Raw genomic sequence first — 19680 nt, 5'->3', positions numbered from 1 at the left:
CATTTACTCCGTTACTATTTTCTACCCCTCTGCAGACACCACTGAAAAGAGAATTCAGTCAATTCAACTTAAAAAAGATGACAAAAGAGGGAAATAATTGAACCTATTCACAATTCTTTAACTAAAAGGGGACGGATGCAGAAAGTATTGTGAGCACAGTTTTTAAACCTCTGTCCCACAAAAGGTGCCTGCCCGATGTTTTCTTGTAACTTTAAATTTAGACAGCCAATGCGGATTCTACCTCAGATTTCATCAGCTGCTCACTGGCACCTGTGCCAGCTCTGCTCCGCTTTGCAAGGCACACGCAGAGCTTCCTTTCATAAACATTAATGAGTTCAAGCTTGTTTCACAACCAGGCATGGAATTAATGGGAGTCACTTTAGTCTCTTCATTTCTCAACAGTTTTATTGCCTTTAAGAAAATTTTTGTAAAATATAAATACAAAGGCAGGAGATTTACTTACAAAGTTAAAACACAGATCTCAAACATAAACACACAATTCAGAAAATTTAGTTTATGTACAGTTTCAAGCAACTTCAACATATGTTAGTTTTTCAATATTTTACAAGGTACAGAAAAAATAGTTCAAAGTCTTCTTTAAATAAAGAGCATAAAATGTTTAAACATATATAAACAATCCGGTTTGATGTGTGAAAACTAAATTTCACAGCTTTTAAATTAGGATATAAAAGTTCTTACAATTAGCTGATGCGTATGGATATGGTTTAATTTATATTACAAACTATTGAATTATATTCAATAGTGCTTACCTGGCCAAAGCAGGTAATTCTGTAAACAAAAAAACAAAAATAATATCACCAAGTGCCTTACCGAATTCTATCTCCCAAACGAGCCACATGACTTTGATCACATCACCTAGAAAAAGTATGTTCCGTGTAATCAGTGCTTTGTATGAAACAAAGTCAATGTGTGGGTGTGTTCTTTAAAAAAAAATGTGTTCCAAGTTAATAACAAACTTATTCCAAAGCCTGTGTGCATTTAAAGAAACATTATATAACAATTTTGTAAAAACTGATTGAAGTTAAAAAAAAATTCTTCCAAAATCCATCCAACTGGAATTCAGATCTCTTATATAAAGGAAAGATATTTTCATATATAATAGTGTCCTTTCTTTACAGAAACAATTGCATTTGAACACATATACATAAAGAAGTAACTGTATAGAGCACTGTACATTAAATGGCCTGATGGTTCACCAGAGGATGTCGAAGGGAGGGTCCTCGTGTGGATGCAACCAGTGAAGTGAGGAGCCAAGCAAAGTCTTGAGTTCGCTTGTAAACTCTACCAAGTCCAACAGCTCTTTGCTCTCTGGGTTAAAAGCTTCAAGGTCCGTAGGGCAAGAGAACAACTGGCTGAGGGAAGTCTGTTTGTAAAACTCTGCCTCTGTGATGGTGACAACTTCCAGATTGGGGAAGTTGCAGCGGAAGATGCGAGATGACATTTTTAGCCTCTTCACCACGTCAGAGAGCAAAAGCCAGTTTCGTGGTCTGTGGAATCGAAGGAGAAACAGGCTTCAATAACTGAAATTAAGTCACAGGCTTCTTGACTCTTCACCATATCGCTGTGAAATAAACCCTCACACACAAACCATTGCCCAGGGCGCTCAAATTTAACAGATGTGCAGGCGCATATGTATTTACTCATAGCACTACAGCTTCGGGGAAGGAGAGGGACCAGGCATGCAGGGGCATCGGAGCCTGTAAAGCCAGGGCTCCTGAGTGCACGCATGGGTCAGCAGCCACCCCAACAGCAGCTCACACGGTTAAAGGTTCACCTAGCTGAGCCTGACTCTCATTTAGCAAGTTAGGAGATGGCCTAGAGATATAGCCACAAATTTCAGCACCTCTAACTTCCAGAGGTGTCAATATTAAATACAATTCAACAGAGGGTTTTTTTGTCAGATTAAGAATACAATTTTTTAATTCAAGCTTTATACTTGCCCACTTCAAAGAACTTAAGCTATATCTGTCACCTCAATAATAAAAACATGCTAAACCCACACTCCTGCATGATTAATATTTAGAACTATTTTTCCCTCAGCTGTCATCAAAACTGGTGCAAATAACAGTAGCTGTTTATGAAGCTAATTTATATTTTGAATATATCAGATAATAAAGTTTTCCAGGTCTTCGGTTATTATTAAGTATCACAGTATCTTCTGCAAGACGTTTATTTGTTTGATAACAATTCAGAGCTTTAAACCAGTTTTGCTGCAAAATCTAGAACAGTAATAATGGTGTCACTTCATTACCCACAAAAATGTGCCCACTCAGCAAAACAGAAAAGGCCAATAAACGAAATTAAGAACACCTTACAAACATGATACCCAAAGGTAAGTGCTAAAAGCCCTTGCATTTTGGGATGTTCTGTCAAGGTGAGAGAAGGGATGAGGGAAGGAGTTGGTGTTCACAAGTCACTCATCCCACTGAGGAGTATTTCAATTAAAACACGGCCCCAACAAGTCAGCCCTTCCCCCACTCCCCTTTTATTAGTTTCTTTCTAAAAAGCTCTGCAATTATAGTATTCCTTTCTCATTTACATTAAATAAATGCAAGCACTCTTCCCCATGGACACAAACTGCCACCATTTCAAGCAGATCGTCTCAGCTATTTTTACCCCAAACCCCTTATTTGTTCTTACCCCTGAGAGAGACACACTTGGATGTTGTAACACGGCAAGGGAGGCTCATCTGAAAATTCAAATTCAAACACGTCGCTAAAGCCATCTTCATCTTCATCACCTGGGCCAGGAGGATTTGCCAAGACGTCAAATCCAGATTCATCTTTTGGATCTAAATAAAATTGAATAAAGGTGCACAGTCAGCATTGAAGAGATTGTTGCAGGTCTTGCTTTTTCTTCCAATAACGTGATCTGTAAATAAAATCGGTTTGCTTCCTTCCTAGCTTCTTCCACCATAAAAACAAAACAGCCCCCACCCCACGTGCTGCATGTTTTGAAAGTCTCTGCATACATAGAAATAAAGGGTAACATTTGCTCACCGCACACAGAGCTGCCATAGAAATCCCAGTACAAACCAGGGTCATCAACACTTCGACCTTGCAGGTCAGTTAAATACTCTGGAGAGGCAAAAACAACAACAAAAACATACTGATGAGAACAAAAAGCTGGCAAGTTTAGCAGACCATGTGTCATACAGTCTCACTATGCATCCTCCATACCTTCCATCAAATAAAACCCATGCCGTATTCCTGATGCACACGCTACAAAGAACAGCGTATACACATATCGTTCTCACAAATATTCTTGGAATTCACTTTTCTCCTGCACCCCCACCACATCAAATAATGACCCACCACACCAAATAATCCTCCATGGCCTAAGAGAGACAGATGCGACCTTAAGCTTTGGTAACTTGAGTGTGGTATTTTATTTTTGTGAAAGATAAAAGCACTTTTTAGCACATTTTTAGCCTGCAGTCTTCCCGGTCACCAACTTGAGGGTGAAACTGTGGCCCCAAAGAAATTGATGGAAAAGCGTTTTTCACACAAATATGTTCAGAAGATGTAGCTCCTTTCTACAGACATAATTTGACTCGATGAAAAGATACTGGAATTCAAGATGCTAAGAAGTCCAAAGTACTGGACTTCATACTAGAGTCCTGACACACTTAAGTGCCTTCTATACTGCACCATTTAGAAAGCTAAGTGGATCAGTACTTGAACTCATTGACTATGAATATTACAAACATTTTCAGAGGTAAACTTATTAGGGAGTGCAAGTGTCTTTATCCAAAGCTAACAGGAGGAAAAAAAAAACCAACATGCTATAATATGGACACGTTTAAAGCCAAGATCCTTTAATATAGTTTTATAGCACTTCAGATATAAAATGAGACAGAACTTGCAAAAAAAGGCAAGTACAGGAAGGATAAAAAACAAGACTATGGGAAAACATGATTATGTTTATCAAACAGCTATTTGATTTGGCAAGTTTCTTATTTTCATTTCAAGAAGAAAAATGAAGGCACTGAAACAGCCTGACAACCTCCCACCTACCAAATCTCATAGTGGCATAATCCTCACAACTTATTAAAAATTTCAATTAGAAGGAGCCCCCATGCATGGCTACACTCCTCAGCTGCAGCAGCTGGGGAGAGGGAGCAGGCAGAGAGGGAGCTACTGCAGCCCACCCTAATGCTCCTCAGCATGGAGCCGTGCCCACCAGGCAGCAGCGACTTTGTGGGGCCAGGGAACATCCTCCCCGTTTTCCACAACCAGCAGAGCCCCATGCAATGTGGCCACACACCTGTGAGGAAGGTCTCCATGAGCTCACTGTGGGTCATTTTCACGATGGTCCTCCCAGAGTAGGTCGCAAGCGTTGGATCAGCACCATAAGACAGTAATAGGCGGACGATTTCCAAGTGATCGTTTTCAACCGCATCATGGATTGGTCTAGGGGGAAATTAAAAAAGATCACGGCGTTACATTTTGACTCAACAATATTATGTAAATGTGTTCGACAAGAAACTTCTGACTTCAGATCAAAGCTATTTATAGCAAATAGCACTATTAATACAGCTGCCAATCACCTCATTGTCAGTTTTGCCTTCTACAGCATTGCCTCCCCTCTTGTCTTTTCAGAGTTAGACTGCTCAGGGCAGATATTTCTGCTACCTCTATTCATTGCCGTCTGTAAGGGCCAGTAAAATAATTACACCACGGTAACAGAAAGCAGGAATTTGTGTGAAGCCTCACAAACATAATTTTGCTGCAAGTCACTCTACCGTTCCAAATCTCTGCCAATTTAACAGTGTGTTGTGGAGTAAGGGCTCATTCAGCCTGCCTCTGGGCAAGCATGGAAATCAGTTACCCAAAGCTCCTAGATTATGTACACAGAAATAAGTTATGAAAATTTGCTGGGAATTAAAACTTCTGTGCTATTTCCTCTTTAAATAGGACTTGTGGATATATTTGCAGCACAATTCAACCCTTCTACTCAGAGAACAGAAAAACACGTTACTTTAAGTTTAGTCCATCCAGAAAGTCAATGCATTTTATGTGGCATGAGCAATTTATACAAGCTCAGACACAGATTTGGTGAGCCTACAGAAGGATTATTCATTAATACACTTGCCTGCAATTCCAGGTTTAGAATTCTTTATCGCTAATTATAAATCGCATTAACTTTTGCCTTTAAAATTGATTATAAAGCAACAGGGAGTTGTCTGGAAGTAGAACATATTACCCTTCAGACTAATGAAGATCTGTTAAAATCCCATCTTTCCCTCAGAGGGTGCTGAGCAGGGAACTTAAAGGGCAGTCAAATGCAATGGCCAGCGATCATGGGCAGTACAACTCAATTCTACACTCCTGCCCCTTTAATCTGTCAACACTGTTGCTCCCAACAAAGCTTTCAAGCTCTCAAGCAGATGTATTAAAAAGCAAGAGTAGTAAGGAAGGACTTTAACTAGGATCACGCACTGCCTTCCTGGAAAGCTTTCAGAATGACACTACAAGGAGAAGTCACCTGGAAGCACAGACAAGCAAACCCCTCAGCTCTGTCTACCAATCTTCCAAGCAACGCTCAGCTAACAGGGCTGAAACTCCCTCCTGCAAAGAGGCCCATCCCACCACTCCTCCTGTCACAAGCAGAAACGTCCCCTCTATGTCACCACTGCTTTGGACAAGCTGGCATCATCGTGAGCTCAGGACACAGCAGGGGCAGATCAAAACAGGCAGAAGAGGAAGGCACACCACCATTTTCCCACTACGGTTCTCATGGTGGGAGGGGGACTCTGATCCATCTAAAAAAGAAGTATGTTCCGGGTGTGCTTACTGAAGTACTTTTGCAGGAGTCTGTAACTTAGAGTGATTAACATCTGTCACACACGACGCACTCTCACTCAATCCCATCTTGCTGGAAAGCTGTATGCGGTTTTGGTTTTGGTAAAACCACGCTATATTGACATCAGGAGGTACATTTGGAGAGTTTGTGGCTCATTCCCTATGGAGAGAGAGCTTATCCTGCACTGCCTGCCTCTTGCATGCCCGAGGCCACCAACACAGCAAACGTGCAGGTATCCTCGAGCTGCTGAGCACAGTCCTCAGTTCAGGTCATGCCACCCCTCAAGACTCCTAGCAGCAGAGAGCGCAACACGTGCACGCCTTCAAAGCCTGACAAACTGCTCTTTAGGAATCCACTTTTGCATTTTAAGACCAGCGAGGTCCATGAGGATCACTTGCAAAGGGTCAGGATATCCCTTCTCAGTTTCTCAGGGAAGTCTTTAACGTTACACTAAAACTATCTCACGCCTTTGAGACAGACGGCACTGGAGATGCCAGCATTCCCGGGGCTTCCTGCAAGTCTCAGCCTCCCACCTCCACCTCCTCAGTACTTCCACACAGGGACTTCTGCAGCATCATATGCCTACGCAACATCTAGCACATCCAGGACCTGGCTTGTGCTAAATATCCCAGGCGGTACAACACAAGAGGTAACAAATAATGCGGATGCTGACACAGACACTGAGGAAGTACCAAGTGTTTCTGGCTGTCAGCAAGGATCTGAGGCCTGAGCTGTCGGGTCACAACACTCCGAGCATCTGTTGCGGGAAAGGTCAGCCTAGCTGTCCCCCACTGAGCATGAAGCATCCCTGGCTGAATGTCTGGCAACAAGCACTGGAACAGATAAGAATTACGCCTGCTGCCAAATGCTGGGGATGCTTTTTCTTCCTCACTCCCTCACTTTACTGCTGTCTTTAATTTTGAATTGTTTTCCATTTAATCTAGATTTAGGATATTTGGGTGGAAAGGGGTGGGAGTTGGAGGGTGTTGTAGCTTTTTTGGTGTTTCTTGTTTGTGGTTTTTTTTTTCAAACTGACTTACCTAAGTGGCTTTTTAAGCAGTAATGGATTAAAGATGATCCCCTAACTTATTAAAAACAGCATCTAAATCACCACCCATTCAATTGATTTAATGACACCCGCGCAAGTTTACTAAAGAGCACCTGGGCCTTCCCTAGGAAGAAAAAATCACAAGCTGTAACCCTGGCATGGGATCTGCTCTTGCTCTCTACTGGTCACCCGTCCCAGCACAAAGACGGGGGCAGAAGCAACAGGCCCAGCAGTGGAGCCGGCCGCAGGGCAGTCAGACCTGTCCTCGTCGCCTGCCAGAGCACTGGAAGGCCACTCCAGGCATAACACGGGACTTTGTAGAGGCAAGAGGAAGGAAAGGCACAGTAAAGCTGCACAGAAGGAGGAAAAACAATAAATAGAACAAAGGGAAGAAAACATTGCGGGGGCAGGAGGTGGGGCAGAGGGGAGAGCAGTAAGAAGATGCCCCGATTCCCCATAGATAAAGCACAGGGAAAACGGCAATAACAGAGCACTGACAGACTCTTTTACTGGCTAGCACAGCTTCTTGGCAAGCTCACGAGCAGGACCGTGCAAAGGCACAGCTACTCCTTTGCTTCTCCCAACAGGGCTGGCAGAGGAAGGAGCATTTTTCAGTCTTGGCAGAGTTTAACAGCGCTCTTTGTAAGATACAAAAGTGACTACTGGAGTCGGTAACTTTTTCAGATGTGGAAAAAAAGATCCCTAGGAGTCCCTCTCCTGGGCTGCTTTGCCCATATAATCTTTTCCGCCCAGAGCATCGTGGAAATAAACACTCTCTCTCCCTAATGGTACAGTTAACGGTAGTGCAGCTCGTTTCTAAAACAAACCCTTTGAAAGGCCCCAGAAGGATCTGGAGACATTCGAGTGCTGCAATATCCTACAGGAGACACACATCTCAACCCTCTCTTGTGTACTGTTGAATTCTTCCTACTATTTTTACCGCTACCAGAGTTAGGAAAACATTTCGCTGGGGGTTTATCATTCCACCACCAAAATTATAAACTATTTAGGCCACTCAGGGTTCGCTCTCAGCCTTTCAGGCACCACCAGATTTTTCCTCGCTGCAATAAGAGGTCTTGTAACTTGCCGAGCCACGCCAGACCCTGGCGGTTTTATTTTTGCTTCCATCTACTCTATTACACAAGGCTGCCCCACGGAAGAGGCGAGGCAAAGGCACGAGTTGCAGGAGGGCAGCTCTGCCGCCTGCCTCTCCTCGAACACAATTAGCTGCTGGAGGGCAACCCTCTGCCAAGACCAGCTGAAAGGATGCAGGATGCAGGAAGAGAGCCATGTTGGCATGGTCCTCCCAGGGAAAAAAAAATAAAAAAAAAAAGAAAAAGGCTGAGCTCACCAGCCGGCAGCGAGAAGGATAAAGCAAAACTGGCTGCGGAGAACAAACCTAGCAAGCGGAACTCTGAAGGTGCGAAGTTATCCTCGCTAACAGCCAGGAGACGCCTGTATTTTTGGCATGTGGCTTTGTTTTTCAAGCAGTGCCGGTTCAGCTAGGGCATGCTGCGGGGCTAAGAGGGCAAGAACAAGGAGATAAGAGCAAATAAACCTGCAACCGTGCTTGCTAATGTCAGGCACGGGTTGTCGAAGCCCCTTGATGAGCTACTGCACTCACTGGGGTCCCGTCAGGGGAGGAAAGTGCTCACCTCTTAAGCACAGCCTATTATTATTTATAGGTAAGACGATTAAGAGCCCTTAGTGACTGTGGCGCCTCCGAGACAGGGTCTTAAAGATCTCCACCCATTGTATAATAATCTTTGATTAGCCACTAATTCGGCGGCAGAATACTTGTGTATTCAGGCTCCGCCGGCGCCGCATTTGGAGAGCTACCACCCCTTGGAGTTTAAGGGAAAAGGAAAAAAAAAAAACAAAACCAAAAAACATAGGGGCAGAGGGACACGGTGTTCTGCACGGGTGTGCAGGCAAAGCTCCTGCCCCGAGCTGAGGGCAGAGGGAAGGGCTCGCACCATGCCTGCACCCCACAAACGCTGCCGCTGCGGCCTGGCACTTCGGGGTTTGGCAGGCACTAAGATTCCTGATAACATCGGGGACCAGGGGCTGAAAGCCGACGAGCTTTTCTCCTGAACTCACAGCAGACACTTTGTTCACACTGCAACCATATCCTCACCAGTGCCGCATCCTCACCTGCCACGGGCAGGGACACCTCCCACTGGATCAGGCAGCCCAAGGCCCCATCCAACCCGGCCTTGAACACCTCCAGGGATGGGGCAGCCACAGCTTCCCTGGGCAACCTGTGCCAGGGCCTCACCACCCTCACGGTGAAGAAATTCTTCCTTATGTCTAGCCTAAATCTGCTCCTCTCCAGTTTATACCCATTGCCCCTAGTCCTATCACTACAAGCCTTTGTGAACAGTCTCTCTTCTCCAGGCTGAACAAGCCCAACTCTCTAAGCCTGTCCTCGTACGGGAGGTGCTCCAGCCCTCTGATCATCTTTGTAGGCCTCAGATTCCTGCTGTCTGTGGAGCACCTTTTCAGGAAAAACAGTCTGCCACCAGAAAAGAAAGGGGGCTGCAAGCTGAGTTCTGACATTATCATCTCCGATCAGATACTAATCATGTTCATTTCTAAAATGCATTTTCCCCAAAACAACTTTTCAGGGTACACAAGCCAAGTTTCTTTCTTGAAAATCAACACCATTGGCGAATTGAAATCAAAGATGTACCCGAACCCACAGTGATTAAGACCGGTCAGAAACTTCCTGGGGTTAATTTTCCATACAGGTCATTCTGGCAAGTGAGACAAAAAATAATAAGATTCTTTTTAAGGCTACTCGCTGCCACTCCGGAGGTCACATTTTTTAAAGCTGGAGCCAGCAGAAAACGCAGAGCTGTTTGTCAGCCAAGAGAGCTGAGACTTCTTACAAGTAAGTGGGAGACGGAGAAGGAATCCGACAGTCCAGCCAGAGTTTTAATGTTCCTCCGTAAACGTTTTCTTTGGGCCGTGATGGGCCGGTAACGACTGACCATCACGAACCTATAATGGACCATTCTAACTGGTCCTCTTGAGACTTTTGTTTTCTTGACTCCTCCCTTCCCAAGTTAATAAATAAAGGGCTTGAAAACAAAAGAGGCAGGCTCTTAGTTATGCTTATTTTACTTCCCTGGCTATTCTGATGGTGATAGCGAATGCGATAGACCCTTTTAAGATAAGAAGCTGCAGGAGCTTTGCAGCATTCAAAGCGACCCGTCCCCAAAATGTATAGAGTGGACAATGTTCTGCATATGCTGAGGAAAAGTTATCCCCAGGTCAGCCCCGCAGAGGTGGTCAAAGAGCTACTTTTAGGAGATGCACAAGAAGCTTAAAAAAAGAGTGGAGCAGCATTTCTAGCTCCATAAAGGGGAAGGAAAAAAAAAGAAAAACAAAAAAGCAGCTCACTATTTATTCTGTGGAACTAGGAGCCTCTACTATTTTGTGAAGGAAAGTAAAAAAGCCTAATTCGGGATTAAAAAAGAAATCCGAAACATCAAATCAGCAGATAAGTTTAACAGTTCCGCAAAACAATTTTTTTATAGCATATCGAGGACTCGCACACCCATTTGCCATAAAAGCCTGAAGTGCTTTCAAAGGAGCCCTGCTAACAAGGCAAAGCTCACTCTTTTGGCACAACTCAAAGGACCTGGAGCACATAGGAGCAGAGTTGCAGCTCAAGTATCATTCCTTCCTGCCCTGCAGCTGGGAATTCCGCAAACTCTTTTAAAAAAAAATAAAGCAGAACTTATTAAAATTCCCAGAAGAAAAAAAAAATCACACTGAACTCGAGCCACAACAAAAGTATGCCCCCACTGCTCTATTAACCAGAGAGTGGAGGAGGTCACAGAGTCCTGCACGCTGCTGCCCAAGGACCAGCAATAAGGAGAACAGCATGCAGGAGGATCTTAGCAGCACTGTCTGCTTTGGGGGTTTCATGCGGGGCGGCAAAAGAGGACAAGGGAAGGATAAAGGAGAGGAATGAATAAAAAAGGAATAGGGCACTTTCTTCCCATCCTCCAAAAAAAAAACCGGCCAAAGAAACCACTGCCCTGGGGTGGTGACCACCCAATGCCAGGCTGGGGTGTTGCTAACCTGGTTCCATCCTGAGCGCTGCAGTTGACGTCAGCCCCGTACTCGAGGAGATGCCGCACGATGCTCAGCCAGCCTCTGGCACAGGCCTCGTGCAGGGCACAGTAACCCGCGTTGTCACGATGATTCACATCACACACCTTGCTTTCCAAACAATACAGAACCACTTCCTGGAAACAGAAGGAGAAACAGATACATCGAGTTATTTCTTGCTGCAGAGATACACAGATTTCTCTTCTTGAAAGAAAACCAGGGAGGGGGGTGAGGGGGAAGGCAAAATCACACAATCCCTATGATATGCCCTAAGTTACCTGCTTTGAGACAAGTCAGTTAAAAGGAAAAGAAAAGGGGACGCCGCTGAAAAGTCATGTTTGTTCAGGAGACACAGCAGAGAGCATAACTTCCCAAAAGCAGAGTGGTTCACGCAAAGCAGGCATGGCTAACACAAAGCAGCACCCGGAGCTCCATGCCCTGCGGTGACCTTCCCGCAGCCCACATCGGGAATTGTCTCAGAGAGGGAATGAGCAAATTTCACAGACAAAACTCACAGCTTTCCACTTCTCAAAACTTCCATGCGTAAAGCTAGCAGGAAGGTTTTTACTCTTACATCTGCATTTTTAAGCAGAAAATTCTGCAAGCACAACAGCAGCAGAGCCGACGTCAGTTTGATTTTAAAAAGAAAAAGCACATGACCCAAAACAAAACACATTTAAGACACATAAAGGACGTTTTGCTACCAGCAAACAAAAAAAAAAGCCCAACTCTATCAAGATCAGGGAAATCCCATTTTCACCCACCCTGGTTTTCCGCATGCAGAACTAAAGCCAGGCGCCAGGTTCCAATAATGAGCCCAGCGCTGTGGGAAGCCATGTGAATTTAACACAATTCATCTTGCAGTCAAATACCACGGTCGAAAGCCTAGGCCAGACTCAGCTCTACGCTATCATGCGGCCTTGATACAATGACTGCTCCATCACTCAACCAAAAATTTAGGATGGTAAGAGTCCTTCTCAATTTGTCTCAGATGCAAAAGGAAAAAAAGGAACAGACCACATTTCTAAGTGATGCTGCACGTATGAAATAGCTCTCACGTTCCCAGATTAGTGGCAAGCCATTAATTTTGCATTTGCTTCTGTTGAAGGCTGAGCGACATCCTCTCAAAGCAGAATACAGTGTGGAGAAGGCAAGTGTTTGCTTTGCCAAAACAAGAGAATAAAAAAAACCGCCGCGCGAGATGCATTTATTCTTTCCTTTTCAAAATCTACCGGAAAGCCCATAATAATCTGTGCTCTGGGTATACCTGACCCGAGAGCTGGTATCCAGGATACAGCATGAAGCTGCTCTTTTAGCAGGCCCTCACTCACCAAGCTAAAGTGGGGAGCTAATAAGCTGCCCACCCCAGGCATCAGAGCATCCCCCCAACCTGCGCCGGGACAGAGCAGTCCATCACCTATCCCTGATGCACCCGCTGGTTTAACCTGGGATCCACACGTTTCTGTCTCTCACCAAACAGGGGCTCCTAATGTTCCAGCTAATCAGCCCAAAGGCCAAAAATCAGTCCAGAATGGATGTTCTTTACCCTGCACTCGCTCAAAACTGTAAGAAAGGCCTGTGCAAAATTATACCCCAGAGGTACGAATTTTCCTTCAAAAACAGACCACCCTGCCAAGCAAATTAGCAGATGGATATAGGTAGCAGAAGCGGCTGCTGTATTTGGCTCCACTTTTAGCATGCAGTTACCATTTAAAATAGATTCTGCAACTCAAAATAAAAGACCTTTCATCTATTTTTGTAAAAAGGGAAGGCTCTTCTTAGGGCAAAATACCTACTACTGGACGAAAAGGCTAATTTTGTTGGGCAATTCTGTGTTAAGAGGCTATAAGAAGAATGTCATTAACCACAAAATGTAACCATAAAGACCATAAAACTCTACATTGTTAATTAATTAAATGCCTCATTAACTTTTTTTAACATGATTTATTCAATTTACAAAAAAATTAGCCACCACCGCCGAATACAGGAACATGCGGTGCCACAAACACACTTTGGTTTCATAAGTATCTCTTGCTAACGCTAGAGAAAGGCTGTGAAAGCACCATGGGGCAATTTAATGTCTGTTCAGGTGCTCTATTTAAACCAGCAATCTGAAAATCACTCGCAGTTAATCCAAAGAGTCAAGCTAGCATGTCAACAGCCAAGGTCTGTGCCACCGCTGCTTCTGCTGCCTGCAGTTGGCAAGCCTAAGTGCAAACAGCAACGTTATAGGGTGCATGCAAATACACATCTTCCATCCTCATCTACAAAGAGATGCCCTTTTCTTTATTCTCTCTCACCTGCGCTCAGCAGCGGCAGCTCCTGCTCCTTTTTCCAAGGAAAGGGGTCAGCGTTCCCCTGCACATCCCCCACGCCCTGGGCACACACACTGCTAACAAGCACTACTTCCCACCATCCAACCCCTAAAGGTTGCCCTTGGGCAAGGCGTTATAACCTGAGCTGAAACACTTCTCCGCATCACCATACTGAACCCCAGAAGTGATGTTCTGTTCCCAGGCAGGGTGCAGGAGCCCCAGGGGAGCTGTGCAAGGGCAGGATGATGCTCAGGAGCTACTGCAGTGCCACCTGGGACCCAAGGCCAGACCCTCATGTGAGGCATCCCCAGGGTAAATAGCCTGGATAATCCCCGTCTTCATGAGTGTTTAAACCCCCTGGAAATCATCTTTCTGCCACCCCTACCACACACCATTCATTCCTCTAATTTCACTGGTTTCCCAGGCAGGATTTAATCCCGTATCCACCAGAGAATATCCCAAGTCCAGACACACACCAAAAAGCAACAAGCGGCACAAAGACAGCCAGTGTTTCCTCTCCCATCAAATTCATTACACAAGCCTTGTATAATTTTTCTCCCAGGAAGACGTCACACTCGCTATAATTCCCTCTTCGCAAAAAGTAAATTACAGTTTTAAGACTACTATTATCTGAAGTCATTTATTTCAAGCGGGGAAAACAGAATGAATTTGAGAGAGCATACACTAGGATGGGTTGCTAACCTCCTGATGAAGCAATGCCTGGTGCGGAAGCCTAGGAAAGAAAAGGCAAAGCTTCCCACCAGCTTTGGCTGGGTTTTGCTCAGACCGTTTCAATTTCCAGAGCCAAAGACCATTTGCCAGTCTTTAGTAGCTTTGTTGGCTGCAGCCATGCAATTTATCTGACCAGGCGCAAGCTGCATTTGTCCTTCGACATTCCACTCTCCCATCAGGTTTTACACACAAAATCATAACTGCTTCTGTCCTCTTTCTCGCAGTTCTATCTAGGGCACGTCCACACTGTGCAATTCAGAGTGAGGCAGAGCCGCCTGCATTAGCAGCATTTGGGTTCTTCGTGGTTCCAGGAGTGATATATAAAACTCACCAACATCTCTGCATGCAAAAGGTGCCAGCGCTGTTTCTAGGTTTGGGGTGAGATCTCTGCATACCCGTAGGGAATCCCCGCTGCAAAAGCAGGCAAGGTGGCCAAGGGTAGGCACGACCTCACTTGGTCTCAGAGCAGAGCTGTTGGTGGTGCCCTGTCCTGATACAACACCTCTCAGTGGTGTCTTGTGGTGCCACTTACTTACAGCCCCAAGTCCCACAAGAGCACTTGCTATCCCTCAGCAAGCCATAACCCCAGCAGCACAGGCTCATTCACCTCCTCTGCCACCAGGTTTGTGAGGGGACGCAAGGCTTCCTGCTGCCACCACAGCAAACATGAGAAGCCCCCACATGCCTGTGAGGATTAAATGCTCCCACTTGAGCATCAGCCCCCAGCCGTTCTGCTGCAGCCACCAAAGGTTGCTGCCTTGCTAATGGGGATGGCAGAAAACAGATGCGTCCAGCTGCCACAGGTCACAAACCAGAAAATTAGCTTGACCCACTGAGCATTTTTTGTTTATTGTTGTTTTTTTTTTAGATAGAGATTTTTGTAACTTCTTGAGCACTCTGTTTTTTCTATAGAGGAAATTCAGCTTTCTAATATCTGCAGCAGCCTGGTCACTAGCAAGAAAAACAACTACAGAGCTTCGGCTGAACAAACTACCACAGCTCACCACCGGCCAAACGAAGCCCCCACACGGTAGCACAGACATCCACCACTCTGGTCTTTGAAAGACACGACGACGCCAGATCCCAGCAGCAGCTTGGGCACCCAGACTGGGCTCTCCCCCCTACCCCACTCAGCTCTTCTGCCTCACACTCTGCCAACAATACGATCCTGTCCTGGGCTCTCAGCATTAGCCAAACCACCAAGTCAAACAATCAGAACACTTAAGCCTATAAAAAAAACATGGTGTTCCCTTTAACTTTTGGGTGAATTCAGGTCAGAAAATCAAAATCCCCGATAAGTTGACGATGGAAAGGCATGGTGAGCACATTAAGGTTACCCCAAGTCCCCTACCTTAGCAAGCCTGGGTATCCCAGGCTTTCTGCAACCAGCCCTCTAACAGCCAATGCTGCAGAGAGCTCCCGCTATCAGGAAAGTAAACAGAGAGCTCTTGGCTCCTGCTAGAGCAAGATCTCAGTCCATCACCAAGTTTTGGAGCTGCTCCCATTGAACTGTGCTCAGTGGAGCACGCTGGGCACAGAAAGCAAAGTGCACAAGCATCCCACAGCAGCCTGCTAGACGCAAGCAGTACTCACCCCAACAGACACTGCACAGGAAGGAAGTAACACTCCAATAGCTCAGAGCACATGCTACAACACATTTTGATTTTGGATCCATAGAAAATTTTGGGTCCATAGGAAATTAAAACATTTATACTATGGAGATTACCATAGCAACGTTGTAACAACCACTCCTCCTCCTCCTTCTAGCTAGAGCTGAAGTGCCCTGGTTAGAAGAAGCCTTTGTCTAGGGTAAACAAAACCTTTCCAAGAAACCCTGCCTTCCAGAGCTGGAGAAGGCCTATCTGCACACAAAGCTCTCCAGTTAAATGACAGGCATTTTGAGGTTTCTACAAACTCCTGAGGCTGGGAAGGTCCCACCTGGGTCCAGGCTGATGCCACCTTCCAGTTCAGGGCTCAAGCCTGGCTCCAAGGTCCAGGCTTTCCTCTCTCCATCAAGACAAACCCTGCAGGCAGCAATCTCTCTGCAATGAAATACCTCTTTGCAAGATCTGAAGTTCAGCAACAGCAACGCTCATACCTACATACCCATATTTCCCCAATAAAAGCATACTTCAAAACAGCAGAGCTAGGGGATTCATCGGTTTCTGATTTTTGTAGCAACAGGGGGGCCGTTTCATTAGACAACATTGTTCCAGCTACGCTGAGCAGCTCCAGACTCCGAGCATAAAGCATGCAGAGTACTCCTGTGATGCATCTGATCATGCAAGAGGACGCTCCAAGTGTTACATCCTGTGTCACATACCAGATACTCCTTGGAGAGAAGAACAAAAAATAGAACCCTTCTCCTAAACTACACACTCTTCACAAACAACAAAAGCTAAAATTGTACAGCTCATTAAGGATCACCATAAAGACTACATTAAAAAAAAAAAAGACATTCATTCTGTTTGCAGATGGCTTATATTTAAACGGAAGCAAGGGTTACCAATAAAACTTTACCCTTTGCTCCTTCACGCAGGATTGCTGCTTACCCTGCGCCCTCGCCAGCAGTGGGGACGCGTTCCCACAGTGACCTGCCCCTGGACCCAGCACAGTGGGGAAGGGAACGTAGTTGGGGGTGGGGGAGAGCTGCAAATTTCAATGACCAAACTCAAAGCTGCTGCTTTGCAAATTTGCATCTATAAATCTGGGAAGCGGGTTTTAACTTCTGAAACAGAAAAAAACATCACCCCATCGGGTGGTGAAGGAACCTTACCTCGTACCCCAGGCGCGCCGCCCTCTGCAGCAGTGTTTCCCCCGCGTTCTTATTGACAATAAGCCTCCGTGCTTCAGGCGGCATGGGCCGGCTCGGGGTGGTCTCCGGAGTGGGGGTTGTGATCGGCATTTGTGAGGGCTGTGAGACGGGTAGTAACGCGGGAGTCTGCTGCAGGCGATCATAGAGCTTCTGCTCGTACGACTTGGCTGGTGAGGAGTCACAGTCTGAAGTAGGTTCTTGTCTCTTCCTGACTTTCCTCGTTACTGTGACCTGTCAAAACCATTATTATGGGGGGGTTTATCCTTGTTTTTCAATACAGTGATGGGATTATATTTTGCCAACAAAGCGTTACACTTTTCTACTCATCTATAATTTTTTAGGAAAGATCCACTATAGTTTTTAAATGCAAGATGCCTCAGCCCTGCAATAGTGCCTTTAATTTGGGTTAAGAAAAGCAAATACAAACTGCACAAAGGATCCACAGATGAATTTGAATGCAATCCCCACTACCCTGCATGCATGACAGCGCATTAGTTCTAAGCAGGCTGGCTCTGCCTTCTGAGCTGCTGGTGGACAATTAAGTCTAAATAAAGATACCTTATCTTCAGCATTTTCGATATCTGTGGTGTCATCCCCTGTCAGAGATGACCTCCTTCTCCTCTCCTGCAGTGCCAAATGTTTTGTTTTACATTGACGTTTCCCTGATGGCTTCTCACACTCGCTGTATTTCTGCAGCAGAGATGCATGTTGGAAATCCTCCTCTTCGTCTGTGTACAGCCCATCTGTCTTCCGGCTTTCTTTAATTTTCTGCTGTTTGGCAGCCAACCTCGAGGCTGGAGTACAGCTTGGCTGAGCCTGCCTTTTGCTGTTTGCATTGGTGGATGAAAGGCTCTTCATGTGCGGAGACACTGGGAATACAGGCAAGCCTAAATGGGAAGGAAAGGCATTACACGTCGCATGGTGTGTTAAAAGGAAAACACATCGCTAGCACTTAACACAAGCTCCTCGGCTGCCTAAGAGATCTACCAATTACATTTTCAAATCATTAATATTTTAAGCGTCCCACATTCAAATGGTAAATAGCATCCTACCAGTTAAAGTTACGTTAACAGTTAGCACCCTCTGATAAAAATCGCTAAATGACGTGCCCCATGCCGGGCACTAGGGCACCGCAAAGGCCACGTGGTGCCGTGCCATGCCATGCCATCTCGGCGCTGCCACAGGCAGAGTGGAAAGCTGCCACCGCATCATGGGGAAAAACTCGCCTCCTTACCTGGAACTGCTTTATCTGAAGGGGAACCAACTCCTCCGGCAGCCTGGGCCCAGCTGGGCATGTCCACTTTTGGCTAGGTGTGGTTGCAGGGCAGATATGCAGATGGCAGGGAAAGAGGGGGAGAGGCAGGAGCACGGGTGAAGTCTTAATTGGATAGCACAGGGGAAACGTTGAGCTTAAAACTAAGATGGCAATAAGATGGGGAACATCTCTTCGGCAGTGTTTTTTCTTGAAAAGCGAACCAAGAGAGGAAAGGCTACTCAAGAAGCCATCCCTACAGAAACCCTGTGCAAAGCCTCTATTAAAAAGTGCACGGATTTGGCAAAGGAGCAATCAGCTGTGTTTTCCTGAAGACTCTGACCAGAAGTGAGTCTTTCTGTGAGACCAGAAAGTCCTGGGATATTGCAGAACCAATGCCAGTGCTCCCCTGCTCAAGACAGGACACTAGCAAGGCTGGGTTTTCTCCATGGGTTAGCTGTAAAACACTGGATCCTACAATCTGGGTCACATGCAAAAAGCATGGTTGCTTCTTTTTTTTTCCAGAGTGCAGGCAGGTTTACAACGAAAAAAGGACTGGAAAGTTGACTTTTTATAGTCTGAATTTCCCTTGAGAATAGAACTGAGGTGACCTCAGAACCAACTCCTCTGCAGAAAAGCGAATTAGAGGTTGCTGGAAAGGAGGGGACACTTCAGCCCAACAATACCACACCACTAAGGGAAGGTGCGGAAAAAACCCTGAGCACTTGAAAGTTGCCCCTTTGCTCTGAGAAGTCTCTGAAGTGATGCTACTTTTGGAACAGAAGAGATGTCAGGAGCAAATAAGGCAGCTGCTCAGAGAAGAGATATCTTTATTTAAAGAGACTAGATCCAGAGCTAGCTGGTAAAAAAGAAAATAAAATCTAGAATCCTCTTGGTGGGCAGCTTCACACTTTTGTCTTCCTTTAAATAGATCTGTGAAAGCAACTTGCAGAAGGCTTTCTAGATTAAAGATGAAAACAGAAATCCCTCAGTTCTTTCAAGCCACTTTCTAGAAAAAGATGCATACCACGCCTTGCAAAGCAGATGTCAGGGAATTTACGGGACACGAGATATGCAGATTGTTCAGCAAAAAATCCACTGGTTTTTTGGCTTTGCAATCCTGAAGGAAGCCACCTCGTTGGAAGCTGAGCCTACAGATGCAAGGTTCTCTTTCCAACTCTGCAGACAGCATGAAGTGAGGAGTGTTTAATTCTCCTGTTCCCAACTAACCTAATAGGAGTAGCAAGTGAAAAGCCCAATTTCAAGACAGAATTATCACCGTTATCTCCTTAATCAGCTACCAAAAAAATTGCAAAGATGGAAAGCAGCAGTGATGAGGTCTGGTGAGTGTGAAGAAAAGTAAGAAACTGCTGCATGTAGCATAACAAAAATAGAAAGAAAAATACCCACAGGTCTCAAGTAAGACAGAAATACCTGAAAGATGGAGGAAAAAAACACAAGAAGAGAAGCCTATCTCAAAGAATTGCAGACCTCCCCATGCAGGGATGCCAAGGCAAATAAAAGCAGAAGTTTAATCACCACAAAAGATGTGTACTCCAGCCTGCAAGCT

At 45.3% G+C, this 19680-nt stretch overlaps 1 protein-coding gene across 5 annotated transcripts in view; it reads right to left on the bottom strand.

Moving 5' to 3' along the window:
- Positions 1 to 397: 397 nt before the first annotated feature.
- The window catches only part of BCOR (BCL6 corepressor), a 59508-nt gene continuing 40225 nt past the window's right edge, over positions 398 to 19680 (bottom strand). For all 5 annotated transcript variants that reach the window (XM_069873341.1, XM_069873359.1, XM_069873377.1 and 2 more), the window contains 7 exons: positions 17417 to 17745; positions 16820 to 17089; positions 10967 to 11133; positions 4288 to 4433; positions 3021 to 3098; positions 2662 to 2812; positions 398 to 1508 (listed from right to left, as the gene is read on the bottom strand). In XM_069873341.1, coding sequence (XP_069729442.1) covers positions 1214 to 1508; positions 2662 to 2812; positions 3021 to 3098; positions 4288 to 4433; positions 10967 to 11133; positions 16820 to 17089; positions 17417 to 17745 — 1436 coding nt within the window. In that variant the 3' untranslated portion in view covers positions 398 to 1213. The remainder of the gene's footprint in view (positions 1509 to 2661; positions 2813 to 3020; positions 3099 to 4287; positions 4434 to 10966; positions 11134 to 16819; positions 17090 to 17416; positions 17746 to 19680) is intronic.

The sequence above is a fragment of the Phaenicophaeus curvirostris genome, chromosome 1 (assembly GCF_032191515.1).
Source record: "Phaenicophaeus curvirostris isolate KB17595 chromosome 1, BPBGC_Pcur_1.0, whole genome shotgun sequence".
Lineage (NCBI taxonomy): Eukaryota > Metazoa > Chordata > Aves > Cuculiformes > Cuculidae > Phaenicophaeus > Phaenicophaeus curvirostris.
Note: the sequence above shows the minus strand (reverse complement) of the source record. Positions and strands in the feature narration are given on the sequence as shown.